General features: G+C 43.0%; 2 protein-coding genes across 7 annotated transcripts in view; one reads left to right on the forward strand and one right to left on the reverse strand.

Moving 5' to 3' along the window:
* The first annotated feature begins 1,002 nt into the window (after positions 1-1,002).
* Positions 1,003-18,953, forward strand: C6H14orf180 (chromosome 6 C14orf180 homolog). The gene is made up of 4 exons (XM_048853924.2): positions 1,003-1,086; positions 2,832-2,955; positions 6,621-6,647; positions 13,852-18,953. The coding sequence occupies exons 1-4, from the start codon at positions 1,069-1,071 to the stop codon at positions 14,052-14,054; spliced, it is 372 nt and encodes a 123-aa protein (XP_048709881.1). The 5' UTR covers positions 1,003-1,068; the 3' UTR covers positions 14,055-18,953.
* The window catches only part of TMEM179 (transmembrane protein 179), a 48,198-nt gene continuing 29,272 nt past the window's right edge, over positions 1,064-19,989 (reverse strand). The window contains exons 4-6 of one of the 6 annotated variants that reach the window (XM_048853922.2): positions 4,873-4,966; positions 2,376-2,421; positions 1,064-1,200 (exon numbers count right to left, since the gene is read on the reverse strand). In XM_048853922.2, the coding sequence (XP_048709879.1) occupies positions 2,402-2,421; positions 4,873-4,966 (114 nt within the window). In that variant the 3' untranslated portion in view covers positions 1,064-1,200; positions 2,376-2,401. Of the gene's footprint in view, positions 1,201-2,375; positions 2,422-4,305; positions 4,967-16,399; positions 17,276-19,989 lie in introns of those variants that run through there. The other 5 variants (XM_048853920.2, XM_075129912.1, XM_048853918.2 and 2 more) reach the window with 5 other exon arrangements.

The raw sequence follows: 19,989 nt of genomic DNA on the forward strand, positions 1-19,989 counted from the left end.
CATGCTATTTTTTTTTTTTGATGGACAACGGCTTTTCAAGTGAACTGTTGTCTTATTGTTGTCAAAATTTATTTTTGTTAAAATTGGAGGGGGAGGGTGTCAAACTGGTAAGTGTTTTTTTTTATTTTTTGAGAACATTAAAACCTTTTTTTTTCCAACCTAAAACTGTCAGTTTTCATTTACTGAAAACCAAAAAATGTTTGGGTTTAACTTTTTGGAAGACCCCTCACCCCAAAATCAAAAACAAATTTTGTAAATAATGAAAAGAGTTTTGTTTTCATTGAATTTGGGGGGTTGGGGGGAAGAAATCATTACCCAAAGTTCTAATGTCTAGGGCTAGATTGCAGCTTGACCTATGCATCTGTGCACGAGAATAAGCTTGAATGAAAGATACTCCCCCCCCCCCATACACTTCTACATGGGCTACATTAGTATAGGGGTATAGAGGTAAGGGAGGATATTCACCTGCTTATTACCATCCTGGGGCATGTGGGTAGGGAATGGGTGGATATTTGGCTCCACCCCCGTACTTGCTGGCCAGAGTAGCTTAGTCAGCATATGGATGCTGGTATAGACCAGCAGCAAATTATGACACCTTTGAGGCAAGGAGGAACCGAGGGAGGAATTGTGACTTAGTACTTCTGGGACAGTGCAGTTTATACACCCTTCCTTGCTCAGGGCTGTGCCTCATGTCAGAACCTAGCCATATGGCTTCATACTGATTTGGGCATCTGTTAAAATTTCATATAAAAATCCTACAAACTAGAACCTCAGATGCGCTGAGGGCCTCCAGGGAGCTCCTGGGTAACTTCATCTCCCAAGGAAATCCCTGGTAATTGAGGCCCCTTGAACCAGGAAGCCCTCAGCAACCTGCCTGCATAGGGTCTTATATGAACAGATTTAAGAAAGACATTTCCCCCCTAAAGAATGTGTTGATACAGCGCAATTCAGGTCTTCCAGACACAGTGAAATCCTTGCAAGAGGCATCAGAGAGTGGATTGCCAGAGTTTTAGAAGCCCGGTAGCTGTTAGCCCCCTGCAGCATGAGGAAGAGTCTTCGGTCTCTCCGATGTACAGGAAAGAGAAGGTAAGGCGAATATCTGAGTTACTTCAAACAGCTCTATTTACATGCAGCTTTCAGTGGAGAATCCCAGCTCATCAAAAACTAGCTGCCGTCCTAATCTGAGTGCTGCTTTCCTGTCTGCAAGTGAAAAGCAAACTTCATTATACTGTCATGCTTTTAGCCCACAGTTTATATTTATATAAATGGTGCAGTCATTTGGCAGGTCCTCAGCTGGTGTATGTCAACAGAGCTTTATCTTCAGTGAAAAACGTGAACACCAGCCCCATCCCCAGCACAGATTTCTTCCCCTGGTGTGCCAATGCACACCATTGGAAGGAGAGGACCAAGGCTCTGTCCATTTCCCACCCTTGCCTGCTACAATGTGCAGGAAGGAAAGTAGCAGCTCCACAGAGGCTGTTCTTCCTCTCCCAGTTGGTGAGGTGGGTAACAAGAGGACAACACACGCCCCATTCTCCCCTGCTGAGATTCATTATCGCACCAGTGTAACTGAGAGCAGAACTAAGCCCACTCATCCCGCTCAGTAATAAATTTGCCCCATGTCTAAGGAGTATTTACCAGGCACTGCTTTGTGGGGATTTCATCAAGCTCTGTGGAAGAGCCTACAAGCAGAGTAGGTAGGCATGCCATCATGGATAAATAGCCCCGGGAAAACAAAACAATAAGCTCTGCTTGTGCTATTTATGCAGTAAAACAATAAAATATCATATTTCAGTGATCAGCACTGGGGTTTTTGATGGAAAAATGTATATTTAATGATGACTGGCCTTCACTGTTTGACAAGGGGCTGTTAAAGCCCCTTTGAGAGTGAATCACATCTCTCTTCCCAACTAAAATTCTATCAATGATTTTATTATAATATCTGTAGAAAATTCTAATGTTAAAATCCCACTTTATTACTATAATAATGAATCTAATTTGTGAAACGTGTAAAGTGAGGCCATAACTGTACTGGAGAGAGAGATATGTGATCCCACTACAGCTAAATCATTTCCTGATGACTTGCGCCCACATATTATCAACAGAAGCAAGATTAAGAGCTGAGCTATTTGCAAGAGTTTGAGATTGGGCACAGTTTCTAAAAGGAAAGCCCAAAATAATCATAGAAATGCAACAGTCATTGTGAAAAACACAGCCTCATTTACATGCATGGATGTAGAGACATTTTGTCTGTGATCTACTCCATCTAACTCCTTTCCCCTTAGCAGAAAAGCCTCACTTTTCAGTTGCCTATCCAATAATATCAAAGTGGAATTGTTGGATATGTCCATATTTATCTTAAATTCACTTATTACCTATTCCAGCTACTTGTCCTGCATGTCTATTCATTTGCTGGTGGTTCTTTTGGAGAACATGCAATGAAACAGAAAGGCAGCAAGTTTAAAACTGATAAAAGGAAATACTTTTTCATATGCATATCTAGTCAGTGGAACTCACTGCTGTGATATATGTTCCAAAAAGAGTAATTCTTGCCTTTTTATGTTTTAACCAAGTTCTGTTCTGTCATTCCTTCTGGTGATGACAAGTTATAGTGAACTCTAGATCTATGACTCTGAAAGGAAGTGCAGCGTTACTTCGCTGTAAATACTGCAACGATCTGAATGTAAACAATGTCGCAACAAGTGTTTCAGATCATGTCTTTTTAAGGACATCATACAAATACTGCATAGCCATATAAAGTTCAAAACTTCATTCAAAAGGCATTATTTCAGTTTGAATAATGGCGTTTTGTGCTTTGATCAATTATCTAGACGAATTGTAGTAAATGTCCGCCTTCAATACTGAGAAAAAGGCCACCCGTGAACCAAGCTGTGAGTGAAAAGCGAAAAGCAGAGAGAAGGGTTCGATTTCGTGAGCCAGAAATCACTGGATATGGTATGTTTAAGATATTAAAACTCTTTATACTCTCCCAAGAGTGGCATTCTTTCCCTCATGCTCAAATAAATTGGTTAGTCTCTAAGGTGCCACAAGTACTCCTTTTCTTTTTGCGAATACAGACTAACACGGCTGTTCCTCTGAAACCATTCTTTCCAGTGTTTCCACATCTTTCCAAATCCCTCTCCTCACCAGTGTCTGTTATCATTACTCATTGTGTTATCTGTGTAAATCAGGAAAGTTTCTTGAGGCACAATCCTTCAGCACAGGTGGTTATGATCCACCTTTCTGCCTTCCCTAGGGGCAAAATAGGCCCTGGCACAAGTTAGAACAGTCACAGAGCTATTTTCACTGACCTCCTGGAACAGTCCCCTAAAGGAGCATTCTAACAGCTCACGATCGACAGAGCAGTAGGTTCTGGTCACATCCCTTTTTCCCCCTTCTCATCTCATCTCATCCCATCCCATCCCAGAACACCCCCTCGGTGGCCCAGGGATGGAGGTGGTGCCCCTTTAAGAAAGATTTATGTGCTGTTTATGTCACTCCGAAGCAAAAGGGATTTAGCCTGGGATTTCAATGGGCGTTGGTCAGGTTCATGTTATCTGTGGGGCTTTCTAGTCATTCAGGATTTGGCACATGAAAGGATCCAGTAAGTTGCCCCTAAGTTCTGTGGATGTCCACTTAAGTGCTTAACACCACGTCTGAGGAGAAATTATTCTTTCCCATCTCACTCCCAGCATTTATGTCCATAACAACAGTGACAATTGCAATAATCTCTCTCTAGTGCAAGTTGGGCAGTGTGGAATGGAATTCTAAGGGATCTGATTCTCCTCTCATTTAGAACCATAGGACCACAGGGTTAGAAGGGACCAGAAAGGTCACCTAGTCTAACCCCCTGCCAAAATGCAGGGTTTGTTGTGTCTAAAGGCAGATGGCTATCCAGCCTCCTTCTGAAAACCTCCAGTGAAGGAGCTGGATAGCCAAGGCAGTCTGTTCCATTGTCCTGCTATTCTTACAGTTAGGAAGCTTTTTCTGAGATTTAATCTAAATCTGATATGCCGTAGTTTGAATCCATTGCCTCTTGTTCTGCCATCTGTGGCAAGAGAGAATTTTTCTCCATTTTTATGGCAGCATTTCAAGTATTTGAAGACCGCTATCGTGTTCCCCCTTAATCTCCTCTTTTCCAAAGTAAACATATCCAGTTCCTTCAGCCTTTGCTTGTATGGTTTGAATTCCCTCCTTTTAATCATCTTTGTCGCTTGCCTCTGGATCGTTTCCAGTTTCTCTACATCCTTTCTATACTTTGGTGACCAAAACTGAACTCGTTACTCCAGCTGAGGCCGTTCTAAGTAGAATGGGACTGCCACCTCCTATGCCTCTGTTAATACAACCTACGATTGCATTTGCTTTTTTTTTTTTTTTTTTTTTTTGCAGCATCATCTCATTGCAGACTCATGTTGAGGCTGTGATCCAGCACAACTCCCAGATGTGCTGCTGCTAAACCAGTTTTCCCTCACTCTGTATTCGTGCATTTGTTTTTTCTTCCCTAAGTGTAGCACCTTACATTTGTCTTTGTTGAATTTCATTTTGTTGTCCATAGCCCAGTTCTCCAATTTATCAAGATTCTTCTGAATTTTAGCTCTATCCTCCAAAGTGTTGGCAAGCCCCCCTCCCCTCAGCTTTGTGTCATCTGCAAATTTGATCAGTCTGCTCTCTATACCTACATCCAAGTCCTTAATAAAGATTAATAAAGAATAAACAACAACAGACTCAAACCATATCCCTGTGGAGCCCCACTTGAGACCTCCCTCCAATCTGACATCATTCCATTAATAGATACTCTTTCTTTGCAATTGCTTAACCAATTCTGTGTCAACTTAATGGAAGTTCTGATGAGCCCACATTTCTCCAGCTTACCTATCAGCATGCCATGTGGAACTGTGTCAAAAGCCTTGCTGAAGTCCAGGTATATTATGTCCACCACTTCCCCCTGTCCACCAAACCAGTTGTCCTATCAAAGAAGGAAATCATAGACTCATAGAATATCAGGGTTGGAAGGGACCTCAGGAGGTCGTCTAGTCCAACCCCCTGCTCAAAGCAGGACCAATCCCCAACTAAATCATCCCAGCCAGGGCTTTGTCAAGCCTGACCTAAAAACTTCTAAGGAAGGAGATTCCACCACCTCACTAGGTAACGCATTCCAGTGTTTCACCACCCTCCTAGTGAAAAAGTTTTTCCTAATATCCAACCTAAACCGCCCCCACTGCAACTTGAGACCATTGTTCTCCTTGTTCTGTCATCCGCTATCATTGAGAACAGTCTAGATCCATCCTCTTTGGAATCCCCTTTCAGGTAGTTGAAAGCAGCTATCAAATCCCCCCTCATTCTTCTCTTCTGCAGACTAAACAATCCCAGTTCCCTCAGCCTCTCCTCATAAGTCATGTGTTCCAGTCCCCTAATAATTTTTGTTGCCCTCCGCTGGACTCTTGCCAATTTTTCCACATCCTTCTTGGTAAATCAATGCCGGCTGTTAGCGATCGCTCTTTCATCCTCCAGGTATTCGCAAACTGAATATTTTATACGTGCTCTAGTAGCTTCCCAGATATCAAAATTAGGCTGACTGGTCTATAATTCCCCGCCTCCTCCTTTCCCCCCCTTTTAAAGATGGACACTACATTAGCCCTTCTCCAGTCTTCCAGGACCTCTCCTGTCATCCATGAATTTGTAAATATTATTACTTGCACTGGTTTCCACTGAATCCTAGAAATGTAGGACTAGAAGGATCCTCCAGAGGTTATCTAGTCTATCCCCCCTGCTCTGAGGCATACCTAGCCCACCCCTGACAGGTGTTTGTTTATTCTGTTCTTAAAAACCTCCTATGTCAGGGATTCCACAACCTCCCAGGTAACCTGGTCCAGGGCTTAACTATCCCTATTGTTAGAAAATTTTCCCTGATAATTAACCTAAATCTCCCTCGCTGCAAACTAACCCATCGAATTACTCCTGACTCATAATGAAGTGTAATTGAGAGGAGAATTGGCCCCAGGTTTTTTTAAGACATGAAAAATTCCCAGCCTTTCACTTCAAGAGCCATAACAAATTTTCTTTATTGCAAACAGCCTGTGATTAAGCCTCCCTTGCTGTTTGTCCACACAGTGCTATTAATACAATTCAGTTAGAGGCTGGTAGGAGAAAGCTTGTTGGCGCCACTGACATTTTTCCATTCTCTGTATGTTCATGCTGGGTTGTGCTCGAGCGGCCCTTGCCAAATAGGCACCATTCCGGGATATTGTTAGATGAGGAATCCATGTTACAATAGTGTTTGTTTTAAACTTAACTTCCTACCTCAGCCTGCTGGTCTGTCTCATTTTCATGCTGGAAATGATTCAGATGAGGCGTTCCTTCTTGGCAACGGCTACGAAACCTCTCATCCCAATCACAACAGCAGCAGTCTCTGGATCTTACTTTCCTGCTCCATTGCTGTCTGTTTTCCATTTCTTCCTGAAATGCTTCTACCGTTTCACACTTGCCATTTTTAGGTAGCAACTTTCACTTATTGGGCCAGATGGCCCAGATTCTCATCAGGCCTCCTATCTCCTATTTCACTCTGCTACCCTGAGGCGACCTTGGTTAACGTGTAAGAACATTTTCATTCTCTTTTCTAGACATTTCCTGCTGGGACTACAGAGTTGGTAAGTTGACGTTTTACATTATAACTGTGAGCTATCCCTGGCACTAACCTGAGATTGCCTACCTGCTGCTGCGATTAATTGTGCAGCGATACTTCATGAATAGGAATTGTTCATGATGTCCGTGTTTTTGTGTGTGCGTGAAGCACAATATGTGATCAGTTCTGCTTCAGTATTTTAAATCAACAGAAGGTAAGACAAGTAGAGGAAACAAGAATTCAGTCCCTGGAGCCATGTTTAATTTAAACATAATTAATACATTTTATGGCAATAAAATGGGTCCAGGTTTTTCACTGAGATAGGGAAGTGAACCCCCTCCCCAGCTAAGCTGTAGTTCTCTCAGCTGACTTCTACCCATGGTGAATATGCAGTTCATTAACGCACTGGTGACGTGGAGGAAATAATTAAAATAATCTGTTTTCTCTTCTTGTGTGTGCAAGAATATTCAAGGCGAACAAAAGTCATAGAAAAACTCCAACAAATCTCTGTGCAAGTGTTATTGACTATATTACAGGAAAATCTGGAGCCCCCCCCCCCCCAACCAAGACTGGTACTAGAGTTGCCAGGTGTCTGGTTTTGAATCAGAACGCCCGGTCGAAAAGGGACCCTGGTGGCTCCGGTCAGTACCACAGACCGGGCTGTTAAAAGACTGGTTGACGGGGCTGGCAAGCTTCCTACCCAGCTTCATGTGGCTCCCTGGAAGCAGCGACATGTCCCTCGGCTCCTAGGCAGAGGGATGGCCAGGGGGGGCTCCACGCTCCACCCCCGCCCCAAGTGCCAGCTCCGCAGCCCCCATTGGCCAGGAACCCCAGCCAATGGGAGCTGCAGGGGTTGCACCTGTGGGAGGAGGCAGTGAGCACATACCGCACAGAGCCACCTGGAGCCAGTGGGACATGTCACCGCTTTCTGGGAGCCCCCCAAGGTAAGCACCGCCTGGAGCCTGTACCCTCAGCACCCCAACCCCTTGCCCCAGACCTGAACCCCCTCCTACACCCCAAACTCCTCATGTCTGGTCCCATCCGAGAGCCCGCACCCCCAGCCAGAGCCCAGACCCCCTCACACACCCCAACTCCCTGCCCCAGGCCTGAGCCCCCTTCTGCACCCCTGCCCCAGCGCTGAGCTCCCTACCGTACCCAAACTCCCTTTCAGAGCCCGCACCCACATCCTCTCATCCCTGATCCCACCCCAGAGCCCGCACCCCCAGCCAAAGCCCTCACCCCCTTGCACATTCCAGCCCCCTGCCCCAGGCCTGAGCCCCCCCCCTGCTCCCCAACCCCCTGCCTCAGCCCAAAGCCCCCTCCCACACTCTGAACCCCTCATTTCTGGCCCCATCCCTGGAGCCCACAACCCCAGCCAGAGCCCTCACCCCCTCCTGCACTCAAGCCCCTGCCCCAGCCTGCTGAAAATAAGCAAGTGAGTAAGGGTGGGGGAGAGCCAGCAACAGAGGGAGGTGGGATGGAGTGAGTGGGGGCAGGGCCTCGGAAAAGGGGTGGGGCAGGGGCAGGGCCTCAGGGGCGGGGCAAGGATGTTCGGTTTTGTGCAATTAGAAAGTTGGCAACCCTAACTAGGATCCATTGTGCCAGGTGCTGTACACATACATAGTTAGAGATCTTCCGGTTCTAAAGAGGCCCACAGTCTAAATAGACCAGTTTGAAAAAAGGGAGAAGAAAGGAAGTATTATTATCCCCATTTTACAGATGAGGACCTGAGACTCATAGACATGTTGCATCAGATCCTCAACTGGTCTAAATCAGCGGAGCTGGTTACAAGTGATTTGTCCCCAGTCACACAAAACATCTGTGTCAAAGCCAGGAATTCAACCCTGAGCTCTTGAGAGCTAGTCTTGTACCTTTATCACAGACCAGCTGCCTCTTTAGTATTCGAGGCCCTTAGTTGGAGCTGAAAGAAAAGGAGTACTTGTGGCATCTTAGAGACTAACCAGTTTATTTGAGCATGAGCTTTCGTGAGCTACAGCTCACTTCATCAGATGCATACCGTGGAAACTGCACTTTCCACGGTATGCATCTGATGAAATGAGCTGTAGCTCACGAAAGCTCATGCTCAAATAAATTGGTTAGTCTCTAAGGTGCCACAAGTACTCCTTTTCTTTTTGCGAATACAGACTAACACGGCTGTTCCTCTGAAACCTGTCAGTTGGAGCTGAGTATGCTATTTGTAACAAACCGTTTAGCTAATGTGTTTAATGGACCCATGGGGGGGATGGAAGTTCCATTTCACAAAAGATTTTTCAATTTTGAAATCTGGCTTGGTTACAAATTGCAGTGAAAAGTGAAAATTACATAATTCTCTGTGAAGGAAAATACCAGAAAAAAATTCATTCTGAGTTGTTCAAAATGTGTTTTAACAAACTCAGAATGTCTCGTTGTCAAATTCCACTTTAAAATTCTTTTTCTATTGTATTACGCTAGATGATGATACAAAATAAAATGTTTTGAAAAGAGAATTAATTTCAAAACAAAAAATGGAAACATTTCATTCCAAAAAGAACTTTCTTTCTTTCTTTCATTTTTAACAACAAAATTCTGGAAAAATGTACCCATTTTCACCAAGCCTTTTGATTTAAACTGAACTGCATATTCTGATGGAAAACAATTCCTCTGAAGTTTCACCACCCAGTTCAAGAATGTAGCCCTTTTTTCTGTTTCCAAATTAGACATAAGCAGACTGATTTTTTTAAAGAATTTATTTACAATTGTACAACAAACATAGTTAACCCTGAAGATTGTTTTCAATGATCAGAATTCACTTCCACTATACCTGTGCACTGTTCATTATTCATAGCATCTGATTGTTGATCTCAGGGTCTGGCTATACTTCAGGCTGGTGGCGTTTATGCCCAGCTGCAGGAGACATACCAGTGCTAGCTGTAATCCAGCTAGCATGCTACAAATAGAGAGAACAGCAGGAAGAGCTAGCTGACCTGAGTACATGCCTAGCATCTTGGATGGGTGCGTAGCCCTTCACACTACAAATGTCCCTGCAGCTATGCTTTACTTTTAGCACACTAGTTCAATCACATGGGTATGCCTCCTTGAGCTGGGAATTACTCCCCCAGCTCAAAGTACAGACATATCCTCACACCGTAATTTTTTCTGCTCCCTCACTGAAACTTTATAAGCAGGAAGTGAGCATTTCCAACATGAATAGGGACTAACGAATACCTACATTTATATATGAAGTGTGATTCCCTTGTTGCTCTCTGCGTGGTTTACATTTGTGTGATTTATAAACCCTCTGCAAGAACTTCAGAGGAGAGGGAATAAAAAGGCCTGAATCAAAATGGGATTCTCAATTCAGACAATCAGTTCCCAAATAATTTTCACTACTATAAGACTAACTGTGACCTTTTTATTGAAGTCTGTCACCCAGTTAAGAACGAAGAACAATATCAGGTGATTCGAGAGACAAATCACACATTGGAAATATTGAATAGCACATAGTTTCACTGAAAGAACTGGTGAGCAATCCGCAGGCTAAAATATGTTCACATAAACCTTTTGTAGAATAATTCCAAATAACAGACAAATTAATAAAAATCGAAGCCTATTCACAGATAATTTGCAAGCAGAAAGAAGGTCTACATTCAAATGAAGAAATTATTTGCTGCAAATAATTCACCCAACTCTATTAGAGAGCATCGATTTGGCTTCTGGTGAGCTTTCAAATGACTGGCTATTAACATTCTACCTTCTCCCCACACACTTTTTGATACATTATTATGTGCTTGTTGCTTGATTTTATGACTTTTACCTTCCTTTATGTACATCTGTATGACAGCTTAATTGACTGCTATGTATTCCAGGGTTGGTAATAGGAGCTAATTTAAATACACTACAGCTAACGTCGGTCCTTTACCCATAACAATACACACCACATTTTTACCTTCTTATTGATCATGTGCATATGCCAGGCAAATAGTTGCGCACTCTCATTTTTTATTCAGGCATGAATTTGGTTTTCGAGAGCACATTTAATACTCAGAGTGCTTTATAAAGTAACACTGACTGTGCAATGACCATGCAGACCAACAGAGTAGCCATTACTCTCTCAGAAATAGCTCACACATGCTGTTAAGGGGTAAAAGAAGGATGGTTTGTGGCTAAACACAAGCCTGGGAATTAAGAGAGTGGAGATCTATTCCAGGCTTCCTGTGTGACTAGATTGCCACAGCCTTTACCCAGCTGGGCAAGGAAAGGAGAGGGAGTCTGGCGCAGCAGTTGTTGTGGTAGGATATGGGGTGCGGCTGCAGAGGCCGAGGGGGTCGCCTTCGATAGTGAAGGATGGGGCTCTGGGCTGCAGGGATACAACCAGGTGAGCAGGCTGCAGTGGACACCAGGCCCTGATTTCTGTCATTAGAGTGTTGTAATCTTTAAATAAACCTAATTTAGTTGCTACATATAAATTTTTGTTACTTCAGTGCAGAGAACAAGACAGGACTAACATGCCCTCTGGCTTACTCCCTTGCTTAGACTATGCCAATGACAGGGAGTACGGCGCTCTCCGCATCACAGCTGTACTCCCTGTCATTGGCAAATGATCAGGGGAGTCAGGGAAAGGGATGGGAAGTCAGCCCCCACAACCTGCCATCCACAGTAGATGACCAGGCACACAGGGGGTAATGAGCTGTTCCAGGAGAGGGTGTAAAGTAACTTACTCCCACCCCAGAGCAGTGGGGAGGAGCTGGGAAGTACACTATGCACTGCTCCTTACTCAAAGGAGATTGTATGGTTAGAGTCTAGCTCTAAGCCTGGTGTGTCTGTTTCTTTGCCTGTATCATGAGGCTGACCCTTCTCCGATCCACTGGGGCGTTGCAAATCTCAGCTTGTCAGGCAGACAGAGTTGACACAGATGCCCACCACAGAAATGCTGACATGTAGAATAGTAACAATCCTTGCATTCAAGGTAACTGCACCAAATTACGCCAGCTGAGGATCTGGCACCTAATGTCAACACCTGTGACACCATCCAACAGAACTGGCCAGTTCCCCCTTGTTTTGATCTACTTTAACCACGGCCTGTGTCTTTGTTCCCAGCTTCCTTTTACTGCTGTTAACCTTCCCCCATACACACCATGACCTGCATACACTGCACTGACCCATGCTGCAGCAGGGAGAATGTACAATTCCTATCATAGAATCATAGAACCATATGGTTAGAAAGGACTGCAAGGGTCGTAATGCCAAAATGCAGGATTCGTTGTGTCTAAACCAGCCCAGACAGATGGTTATCCAGCCTCTTTTTGAAAGCCTCCAGTGAAGGAGCGTCTTCTCCTCTAGCTAGTTCGTTCCATTGTCCTACTTTTCTTACAGTTAGGCCATTTTTTCCTGAGATTTAACCTAAATCTGCTATGCTGTAGTTTGAACCCACTGCCTCTTGTCCTGCCCTCTGTGACAAGAGAGAACAACTTTTCTCCATCTTTTTTAAGGCAGCCTATTCCTCCAGTTGGGATAAGGCGCAGGAGCACAGTGCAAACCTATTGTACAGGTCTCTTATGCAATGAGAAGCATTGTACACCTCCAGCTATCCTCAGAAGTCAGGGTACTCTAGATGCTTGATGCCAGATCCTAGCCCTTAGACTAGAGGCACAAAGTTACTGTAGTGCCAGCTTAACTGGCCAGTGGAGAATTCCTCCTAACTGGGTGTATCTTCCAGTGGGATAGGGATGTTGTAATGCCACTTCTCCTTTATTAGCCCCCAGTTGGTTGGAAGGAGATTATGCCCAATGGCCCCCAAATGGTTGGACAGAGGGGGTTATGCCCCCATTAGTCCCTGGGCTGTCATCGTGGTAGTGATAGGATACACCATGGAAAAGTTAAACTTCATTGAAACTGGTGGGTGTACCAGGTGTTTGTCACTCAGGATACATGTACAAAACAAATGAGCTCCTTTATGGAACCAGAAAGCGGAAACAACAGGAGAACCACCCAGAACACAGGCACATGGCAAGGCTTGAGTAGAAGTTGAACTATGTGATCCAAGGAATTTGCCTGGGCACTGATATAGCAAATGCAGGTACTGGGGCAGTGATTGGTGGATTGCGTGCCTGTGTAAGAGAGAAACACCAATACCAGACACAGAGAAGGAGAAGAAAGCCAAGGGACAGCAGAACAAGCACTAAGGATGTGGCCCTGAAAAAGGGGTGAGAGAGCTTTTTGGGCAGAGTGCTGTAGAAAAGAGGCTTAGAACTATGAGCAAAGAAATTATCTCCTGTTGTGTTCAGGGAAACTGGACTTTGTATATTCTTAAATAAACAGGATTGCCCCCAAAGAAATATCTGGCTCCATCATCAATTTCTCCTCTTAGTGGAAACAACCAGCAGGATCCTGAAAACTGGCTCACTTCTTGCATCATGAAGGGGTAACAGAAAGATTCACTAAAGATGCATTCTCATATCTAAATCTCTATTTGCCCGTTATTCCTGACCAGCCCCTTCGAGAACGTTGCAATGGCATAGCCCAGCTTATAATAGACAGCAGAATGGCACCCAAGCTGTAAAATGTAGCCCAGTGATTTCCACGTGGGTAGTACACCTGACCCACAGTGATCTGAAATTCCTCAGATTATTTTTACAAGCAAGAAGAAAAGTTTACAATATATTCCTTTTCATGATTAAGCACAGCGGACTCTCCACTGTGATTAGCAAGTTTAACATTGAGAGGCAGACTGGCCCTGCGAAAGCATTGTAAACGTGCCGCTGAGTCGATAGATCCTCATGTCCTTCTTATTTTAATTAGCAGGCCCTGTAACAAGTTAATGTTACAGGGGAAAGGCAAGTAATCTACTTCTTCTCTCTTTATGGAACATTTGTGAGCATTAAATAATTAGTCGTGGTTGCTTAATTTTCTCTAGTATTTAACCTAGTGTTTTGCTTAAATGTATAAAAAATAATTGCTGTGAGGAAATTTGAGAACATGCATTAACGATGGTAATCCTGTTCTTATTGTATATAATTAAACCCTTCTAATGCTCCATTAGATTACATCTTTCATATTCAGTAGCCTCTGTAGGGAGGTGTGACTCGCTGCCATTTAACTGATGCATAGAGAAGCACTCACAACCAGAGCACTGCTTAACCTGCTGTTTCCAGAAAACCAGGACAAAGGCAGCAGTGGGGGTCAAATTTGGGAGCTGTTTCAGACAACACTAAAATAATGCCTGTTTCTTTTCTCTCCCCAACCTCTCCCAGCACATGACAGGCCATCAACTGGATTGCCTTTGCTCCTGTGGTTTTCGCTTTGTTTAGTGCTGATCCTGGCTGTGAGTCTGTACTACAGCAGTGTGAAGCAGAATTTCAAAGTCTTGGAAGAATTTCAATCCCAGCTCGTTATCTTCTTTCTTCAGATAAGACACGTTGCTTTGAAATGCTGGACTTGGTTTATGAGGCAATAACAGTGTCACACGTGTGGAACCGTGCATAGCCCAAGACAAAGATCTTAGCAGATAACATCTAAATGCATATTGCAGCACAAGGCTCACAGCCCATTCAAACCAAACACCAGAGAATGTGCCAGCCTTCCCCTTGAAGACTAATATAGAGCTGACCCTGTGGTACACTTACCTTTTCCTGTAGCCACTTGTTTTCCATTTCTTTTATTATTATTGTATATATTACACTAACACCTAGAAGTTGCAACCAAAATCAGAGCTCCATTGTCCTAGGCAATACATAAATATCTGGTAAGAGATAGTCCCTGCCTCAGAGAGCTTATAAACTGAAGAAACAAGAAAAAGCAAAGGAACAGAAACACAGAGATTAATTGATTCAATCAAGGTCATATAGGTAGATAATACCAGGAACTAAACCCAGGTCAATCAAGTCTCAGGTCAGTAGCTTAACCACAAGACCATCATTCTGCTCTGGTTTTGCTACTGCAATATGAGCAAGCCTTACTTCTTGTGTTCAAAGGCTCTCCAATGCTGTATTTTACACATATGTGAAATGATTGTGAGTAAAACCTTGGCAGACGGTGTTCTCATGTCCCCTCAAGCTTTCTCCTATGTGGGCAAAAGATTGCTCTTGGAAATGTTTCACTGGGCTCCCCAGCATGGAAGAGAGCATGGAAACCCGTTTAACCAGGCTATGGGTATTCGCCTAATATCACACATAACAGAGTTGAATCCCAGGTTAATTATCAAGTCAGAGAATTAAACTACTGAGTTCAATTCAGTCCGTAAACCTCATGAGCCAAGTTTACATGGTTTGTGACATCAACAAACTTCTTCAATTTACTTCTAGCTCGTATTCAGTCAGGGGATCACGTATTCATTCTATGCATGCCCAACGATAGTTTAAGGCTTTGCATAATGCTACAACTGACCGTTTATGAAGGTGGAAAGGACAAAGCTCCATTGTCTTGGGAGGCCCCCCATTAATATCTTACAGTAAGGATATTTATGAAGGGGATCTTTTTAACAATGATAGTGCAATAAATGCTGAATGCCTCTTGTGTGTGTCAAAGTGGATCCCAATGTGTCTATCCAAGTGTGTCTCAGAGAGGGCCAACAAATTCATCTGGCCTATGAGACTTTCTGGACTTTATTTTCTCCGTAGGAATAAATAGCAACATCCTTTCTTTCCTGGTCTTCTTTTCAAGTAAAATTAAAAGAAAGTATTTGGACAAGTGCGCTACTGTATTCAGAAAGATAAAGACTACGTGAGAGTCTGCAACAGCAGAAAAAACCCTGCGAAGAAGATGGAAGACAATGCTTGCAAGATCACAGCCCAAAGTCCCATGTCGTGACAACCAACAAAACACTATGCAAATTATTGTTAGTTGATAAAGAATATTCCATATGGCATTGAGGGGCAACAGCACATCATCTTCCAGGCATCTTAAAGTAGGCAAAGAATTAAATCGGAACAGGGAGAAGCAACCTTTTCTCATAAAGAATGTATGCCTCTTCTCAATTGAAAACAGATGAAACAAACTACAGTATTGAGTCTCAAAAGCAGAAAGAGGTGACTTCAGCAGCTAAGTGGATGCTCACCATAGGCTGTCACAGGCCCACAGGCAATTGCATCAGACAAGCTGCCGGTTTGGGAGTCAAAGGATGCTCACATAGGTGTATTCATCCCTGTGACTTTTTACACAAACCGATTGTGTGCTTCAGTCCAATGGAGGCAAGCCTTGCTCCCCCATTTCCTTTTTTTAAAGTAATAAGGTGAGAGATTTACAACTTCTACGTGAGGTTTCAGAGTAGCAGCCGTGTTAGTCTGTATTCGCAAAAAGAAAAGGAGTACTTGTGGCACCTTAGAGACTAACAAATTTATTTGAGCATAAGCTTTCGTGAGTTACAGCTCACTTCATCGGATGCATTCAGTGAAAAATACAGTGGGCTTTTATGTGAGTAACTCATTAAAACGTTTCTTGAGAAAGGTTAGGAAATGGTATATTAGTGAGATGAGCAGGTAATTAAATAACCTTCAATCCCTCCCTCTGTCTACATAGAAGTGCCCCCCCATTTAGCTCACCTTTTCTGGAGCTGAACTGTAATTTCTGGAAGAGGCACATTGAAAACAGGGGGCTTGTTTTGAAAGGGCAGTTTATTCAGCAAGAGCCATGGTGTGGTACTGCAGGTAATACATACAGCAACTTCAATAGTCTGGGAGAGGACGTGCTAGTTTGTACCACCCTGATATGCTAATGTAATGCTTTACACCTCTCAGAAAACAAATCAGAGAGTTAAGAAGATAAAATGACAACTCCAGAATAAGGACTGGAAAGGACAAGAAACAGGGATGAAATCCACATTTAATAGCATTCTATTTATTCACAAGACGGTAACCACCTTTAAAACAGGTCTACAAATTTTTTGAGGTAAGTTATACACAATAGATTATATCAGTCTCAAACAAATTGTATTCAGCATGCATCTTAGGCCCTTGAAATTATTTAAGCCTAACCCCCTTCCTGTGAGGGAAGTGGTATTATTCTCATTTTACAGCAGAAGTCTCAGATAAATCTAATGCCTGCCCAAGTTAAAACAGCAAGTCAGTAACAGAGCCAGGAATCTCTGATCCCACAACTCCTGGCTCCCAAATCTCCTGACCCCAAATCTCCTGGAATCTCTGAACCTCTGAAAGTTGGACAGGTCACTAACTTGGGCACCCAAATCTCTTGGTTAACCACTAGACCATACTTCCCCCCTGCTCTTATCCATTCTATTTTCTCCTCACACATAAGCGGATGCCCAATCCATCCATTCAGAAGTTCTCTCACACACACAGTCTGACTCACTTGTTTATTCTCTTACTATTCTTTATTCATCACCAGATGTACTCGCACCCTTAACTGGACTGGAATCTTCATTACTGATGTTGTATGGATTGGTGTCAAAAGGTGAAGGTAATGCCTTGATAGGACATAAAATCAGAAAAGCTAAGATGGTGCCAAGCAGTCACAGGACACCCATGACTGGAGTTGGAACTGAAAGGACCCACGGTTCGTGGACTGAATCCTGGATGCTGCTGTTTTTTTAATTATAGCCTTCCCCCCATTGGACGTTGCATTTCTGCCTCAGCTATATGACTGAGATGCAAGTTTTTTTCTCAGCTGAAATGAGTCCCGGTGGAAGATCAGGTAATGCAGTTTGCAAAGGCTTCCAACAGTCTGCAGGGGGAATGAAAATACCCTCATAAGTCAGGAAGGCTAACAGGAGTCACCAGCCTGTTCATAATATTGAAGCTTCCCAATGAGGAGGACAGGGAGCCAGACAGTGGAAATACCACATACAGAATGAGTACATTATTAGCAATAGGGATCTAAAACATGTACTGCTAGCGAGGATCATTTTGTCCTTATGAGACAGGCAGATTACACAGACAGGCTGCAAACACTGCAGGCCAGAATCTCAGCTACTGTAAACTAGGATCTCTCTTTTGACTCTTGGAGTTCACTAGCTGAGAATAAGGCCCTACACTAAAATTAGTCCAGTAGAAGTTCAAATGATAGGCATGAAAACACTGAATTTTCAAATGATTTATTTGTGTATAGCTCTAAATCATAAAAGTGCAATGCACTGTCCAGCAAAAAGCATTCAATATAAAAACACATTCATTCAATATCAATAATGCTAGGGTACATTAGTTACACTGACCCCAGTCCTGCTCCCCTCAAAGCCAGTGCAAATTTTGCCAGTGCTTTCGCTGGCAGAAGGATCGGGCTCATTATTTCCATTTTGCCAAATGTTTACAAAGTATTCTATTAAAATGCTAGTAACTGATTTTCCACATGTAAATAAACTGCATCCCTTTCACTATTGTATAAAAACAACAACCGTAAACATTATTCAGACTCTGTGGTTCTGTGAAATTGCATGCAGTTTATCCCCCAAATCAGCAGTTAATAATCACAGCAATAGATAACACAACACATGAGTGCTAATATTTAAAATATACTGGGCCATATCCTCAGTCGGTGTAAACAGGCATGGCTCCAATGATGTAAATGGAGCTACGCCACATACTCCAGTTAAGGATCTGGCCCACTCTTGGTTTTAGAGATTAAAAATTATGAAAACTGCTAAAATTGTGTCCTAAAGAATCTATTGCACAGACCTGTTTAGCAGGATAAAATAATGTTCATCTAGGCTCTCATAAAGCTTTTTCCAAGTGGATACAAGAAAAGAAGAGACAGTAGTTCACAAATATGTAAATCACAGGACATCTATCTAGAAGAGGTTCAGATGCATTCAGACTCTGCATTAAACAAGCAGTAAAGGTACACTTTAAATCTCTGCAGGCAGGAACATACTAAAGATACACCCTTTAAATCTACAATGACCTTGTTAATGTTCTCCTTTTAATAACGGCAAATTTGCAGTGATTTTGGAACACTCACTCTGTTTTACCTCACAAATCACCAGCTACACAGGGGAAAGGCCCAGTTGTATATTATTTCTTATACTTTGATTTGCCAAAGTTAAAGGCACAGCTTTCAGAGTCAATCAGAGAGATATTTCAATTTGCTCACTCAGAAAAAAATTGGATGTTATACCAATCTAAGCACTTTTGCACCAGTATAACTGTGTCTATACTAGGGCGTCATACTGATATAGTTAAAGCCCTACAAAAGCTGAGAGTAGACCAGCACATTTCTCAAAAAGACTTGTTCCACATGCAGTATGTAAAGCTATAACACTTGAATCAACACTGACCACGTGAGCAACGCTAAGACTAAAATGACTGCCACTTTTGCCTACTTAGGGACTGAAGAACTGGGACCTTTATGCTTCGAATATGAATGTTTAAATTCCTCATGTGAAATATATTAACAACTTTCTTTGCTATCCATTTGCATTCTGATTTATGTGGACACTGCATTCTCCAGTTCCCATGAGCGGTTCCTGTCACAAATAGAGACACAAGGAATAAGGATCGAGTGGTTCTACAATGTCAGTAAAACTCTTTATAATCTTTTGTGCACTCTAAAGTTTGCAGAGATGTTTTGAGGATGAAATGAGCCTGGAAGAAGAGATGTCAGTGGTATTGTGGGGTTTTTTTTTATAAACCTGCAGAAACCTTTTAGTCCTGTGCTGTAGATCACACTATTGATTTCTAAATTGCACAGTTTGAGTTGGTAAATAGAGTATAAGTTTGGTTCACTGATTAGAGTAACATCAATTAGATGGCAGGAGAGCCAAATCTTCTTTGCAAACTAACACCCATGAGGTATCCTCAAGATCAACTGCAAAACCCTTTTTGTTTTCCTGCCCTATTTAAATGGATTTCCTTTGCAGTACCATCATTCTGCAGTGGTTATGAGCGCCAATTCAGTCTTTTCTCCCCTTAGGGATGCTATTCAGCAGGAGCTGTTCAAAGTCATTTGCAAAAGGATTTTGATGACCATAACAAGAAGAGTATACTCAGCTCTGAGTGACTTGAACATGCACCTGGGAAGTCAATGTTTAACAGTTTAAAACCACTTGGAACACTTTACCAAGGGAAGTGGCTAATTCATCATCACTTGGAGTCTTTAAATCAAGTCCAGATATCTTCCTAAAAGATATGCTCCAGTTCATGCACAAGTTATTGGACTTGATAGGGTTTGTGCACATAGCAGGGAAGAATGATTGATTCTCCTGCAGGAATTACAGGGTGAAATTCTATGGGCTTTGTGATGAAGGAGGTCATGCTAGATGAACCTTTAAGGCTAGGTTTACACTACCAGCTAGGGGTGTGGCTCCCCTGCTCATTGAGCTAGTGAGCGTATTAACAGCCGTGTAGCCGGTAGCACAGGTAGCAGGAGTGGCAGCGTAGGCATGGCTTAGCTGTGCCAAGTACATACCCAGCCTCCGCTGCTGCGATCCATGCTACTGCAGCAAC

This window comes from Caretta caretta, chromosome 6, assembly GCF_965140235.1.
Source record: "Caretta caretta isolate rCarCar2 chromosome 6, rCarCar1.hap1, whole genome shotgun sequence".
NCBI classification, from domain to species: domain Eukaryota; kingdom Metazoa; phylum Chordata; order Testudines; family Cheloniidae; genus Caretta; species Caretta caretta.

What these genes read in the sequence shown, in the direction of transcription:
- C6H14orf180 (XM_048853924.2), top strand. An exon ending in GCCAGAAATCACTGGATATG is followed by an intron (nt 2,956 to 6,620) that starts GTATGTTTAAGA and finishes TCTCTTTTCTAG; the next exon opens with ACATTTCCTGCTGGGACTAC. An exon ending in CTGCTGGGACTACAGAGTTG is followed by an intron (nt 6,648 to 13,851) that starts GTAAGTTGACGT and finishes AACCTCTCCCAG; the next exon opens with CACATGACAGGCCATCAACT.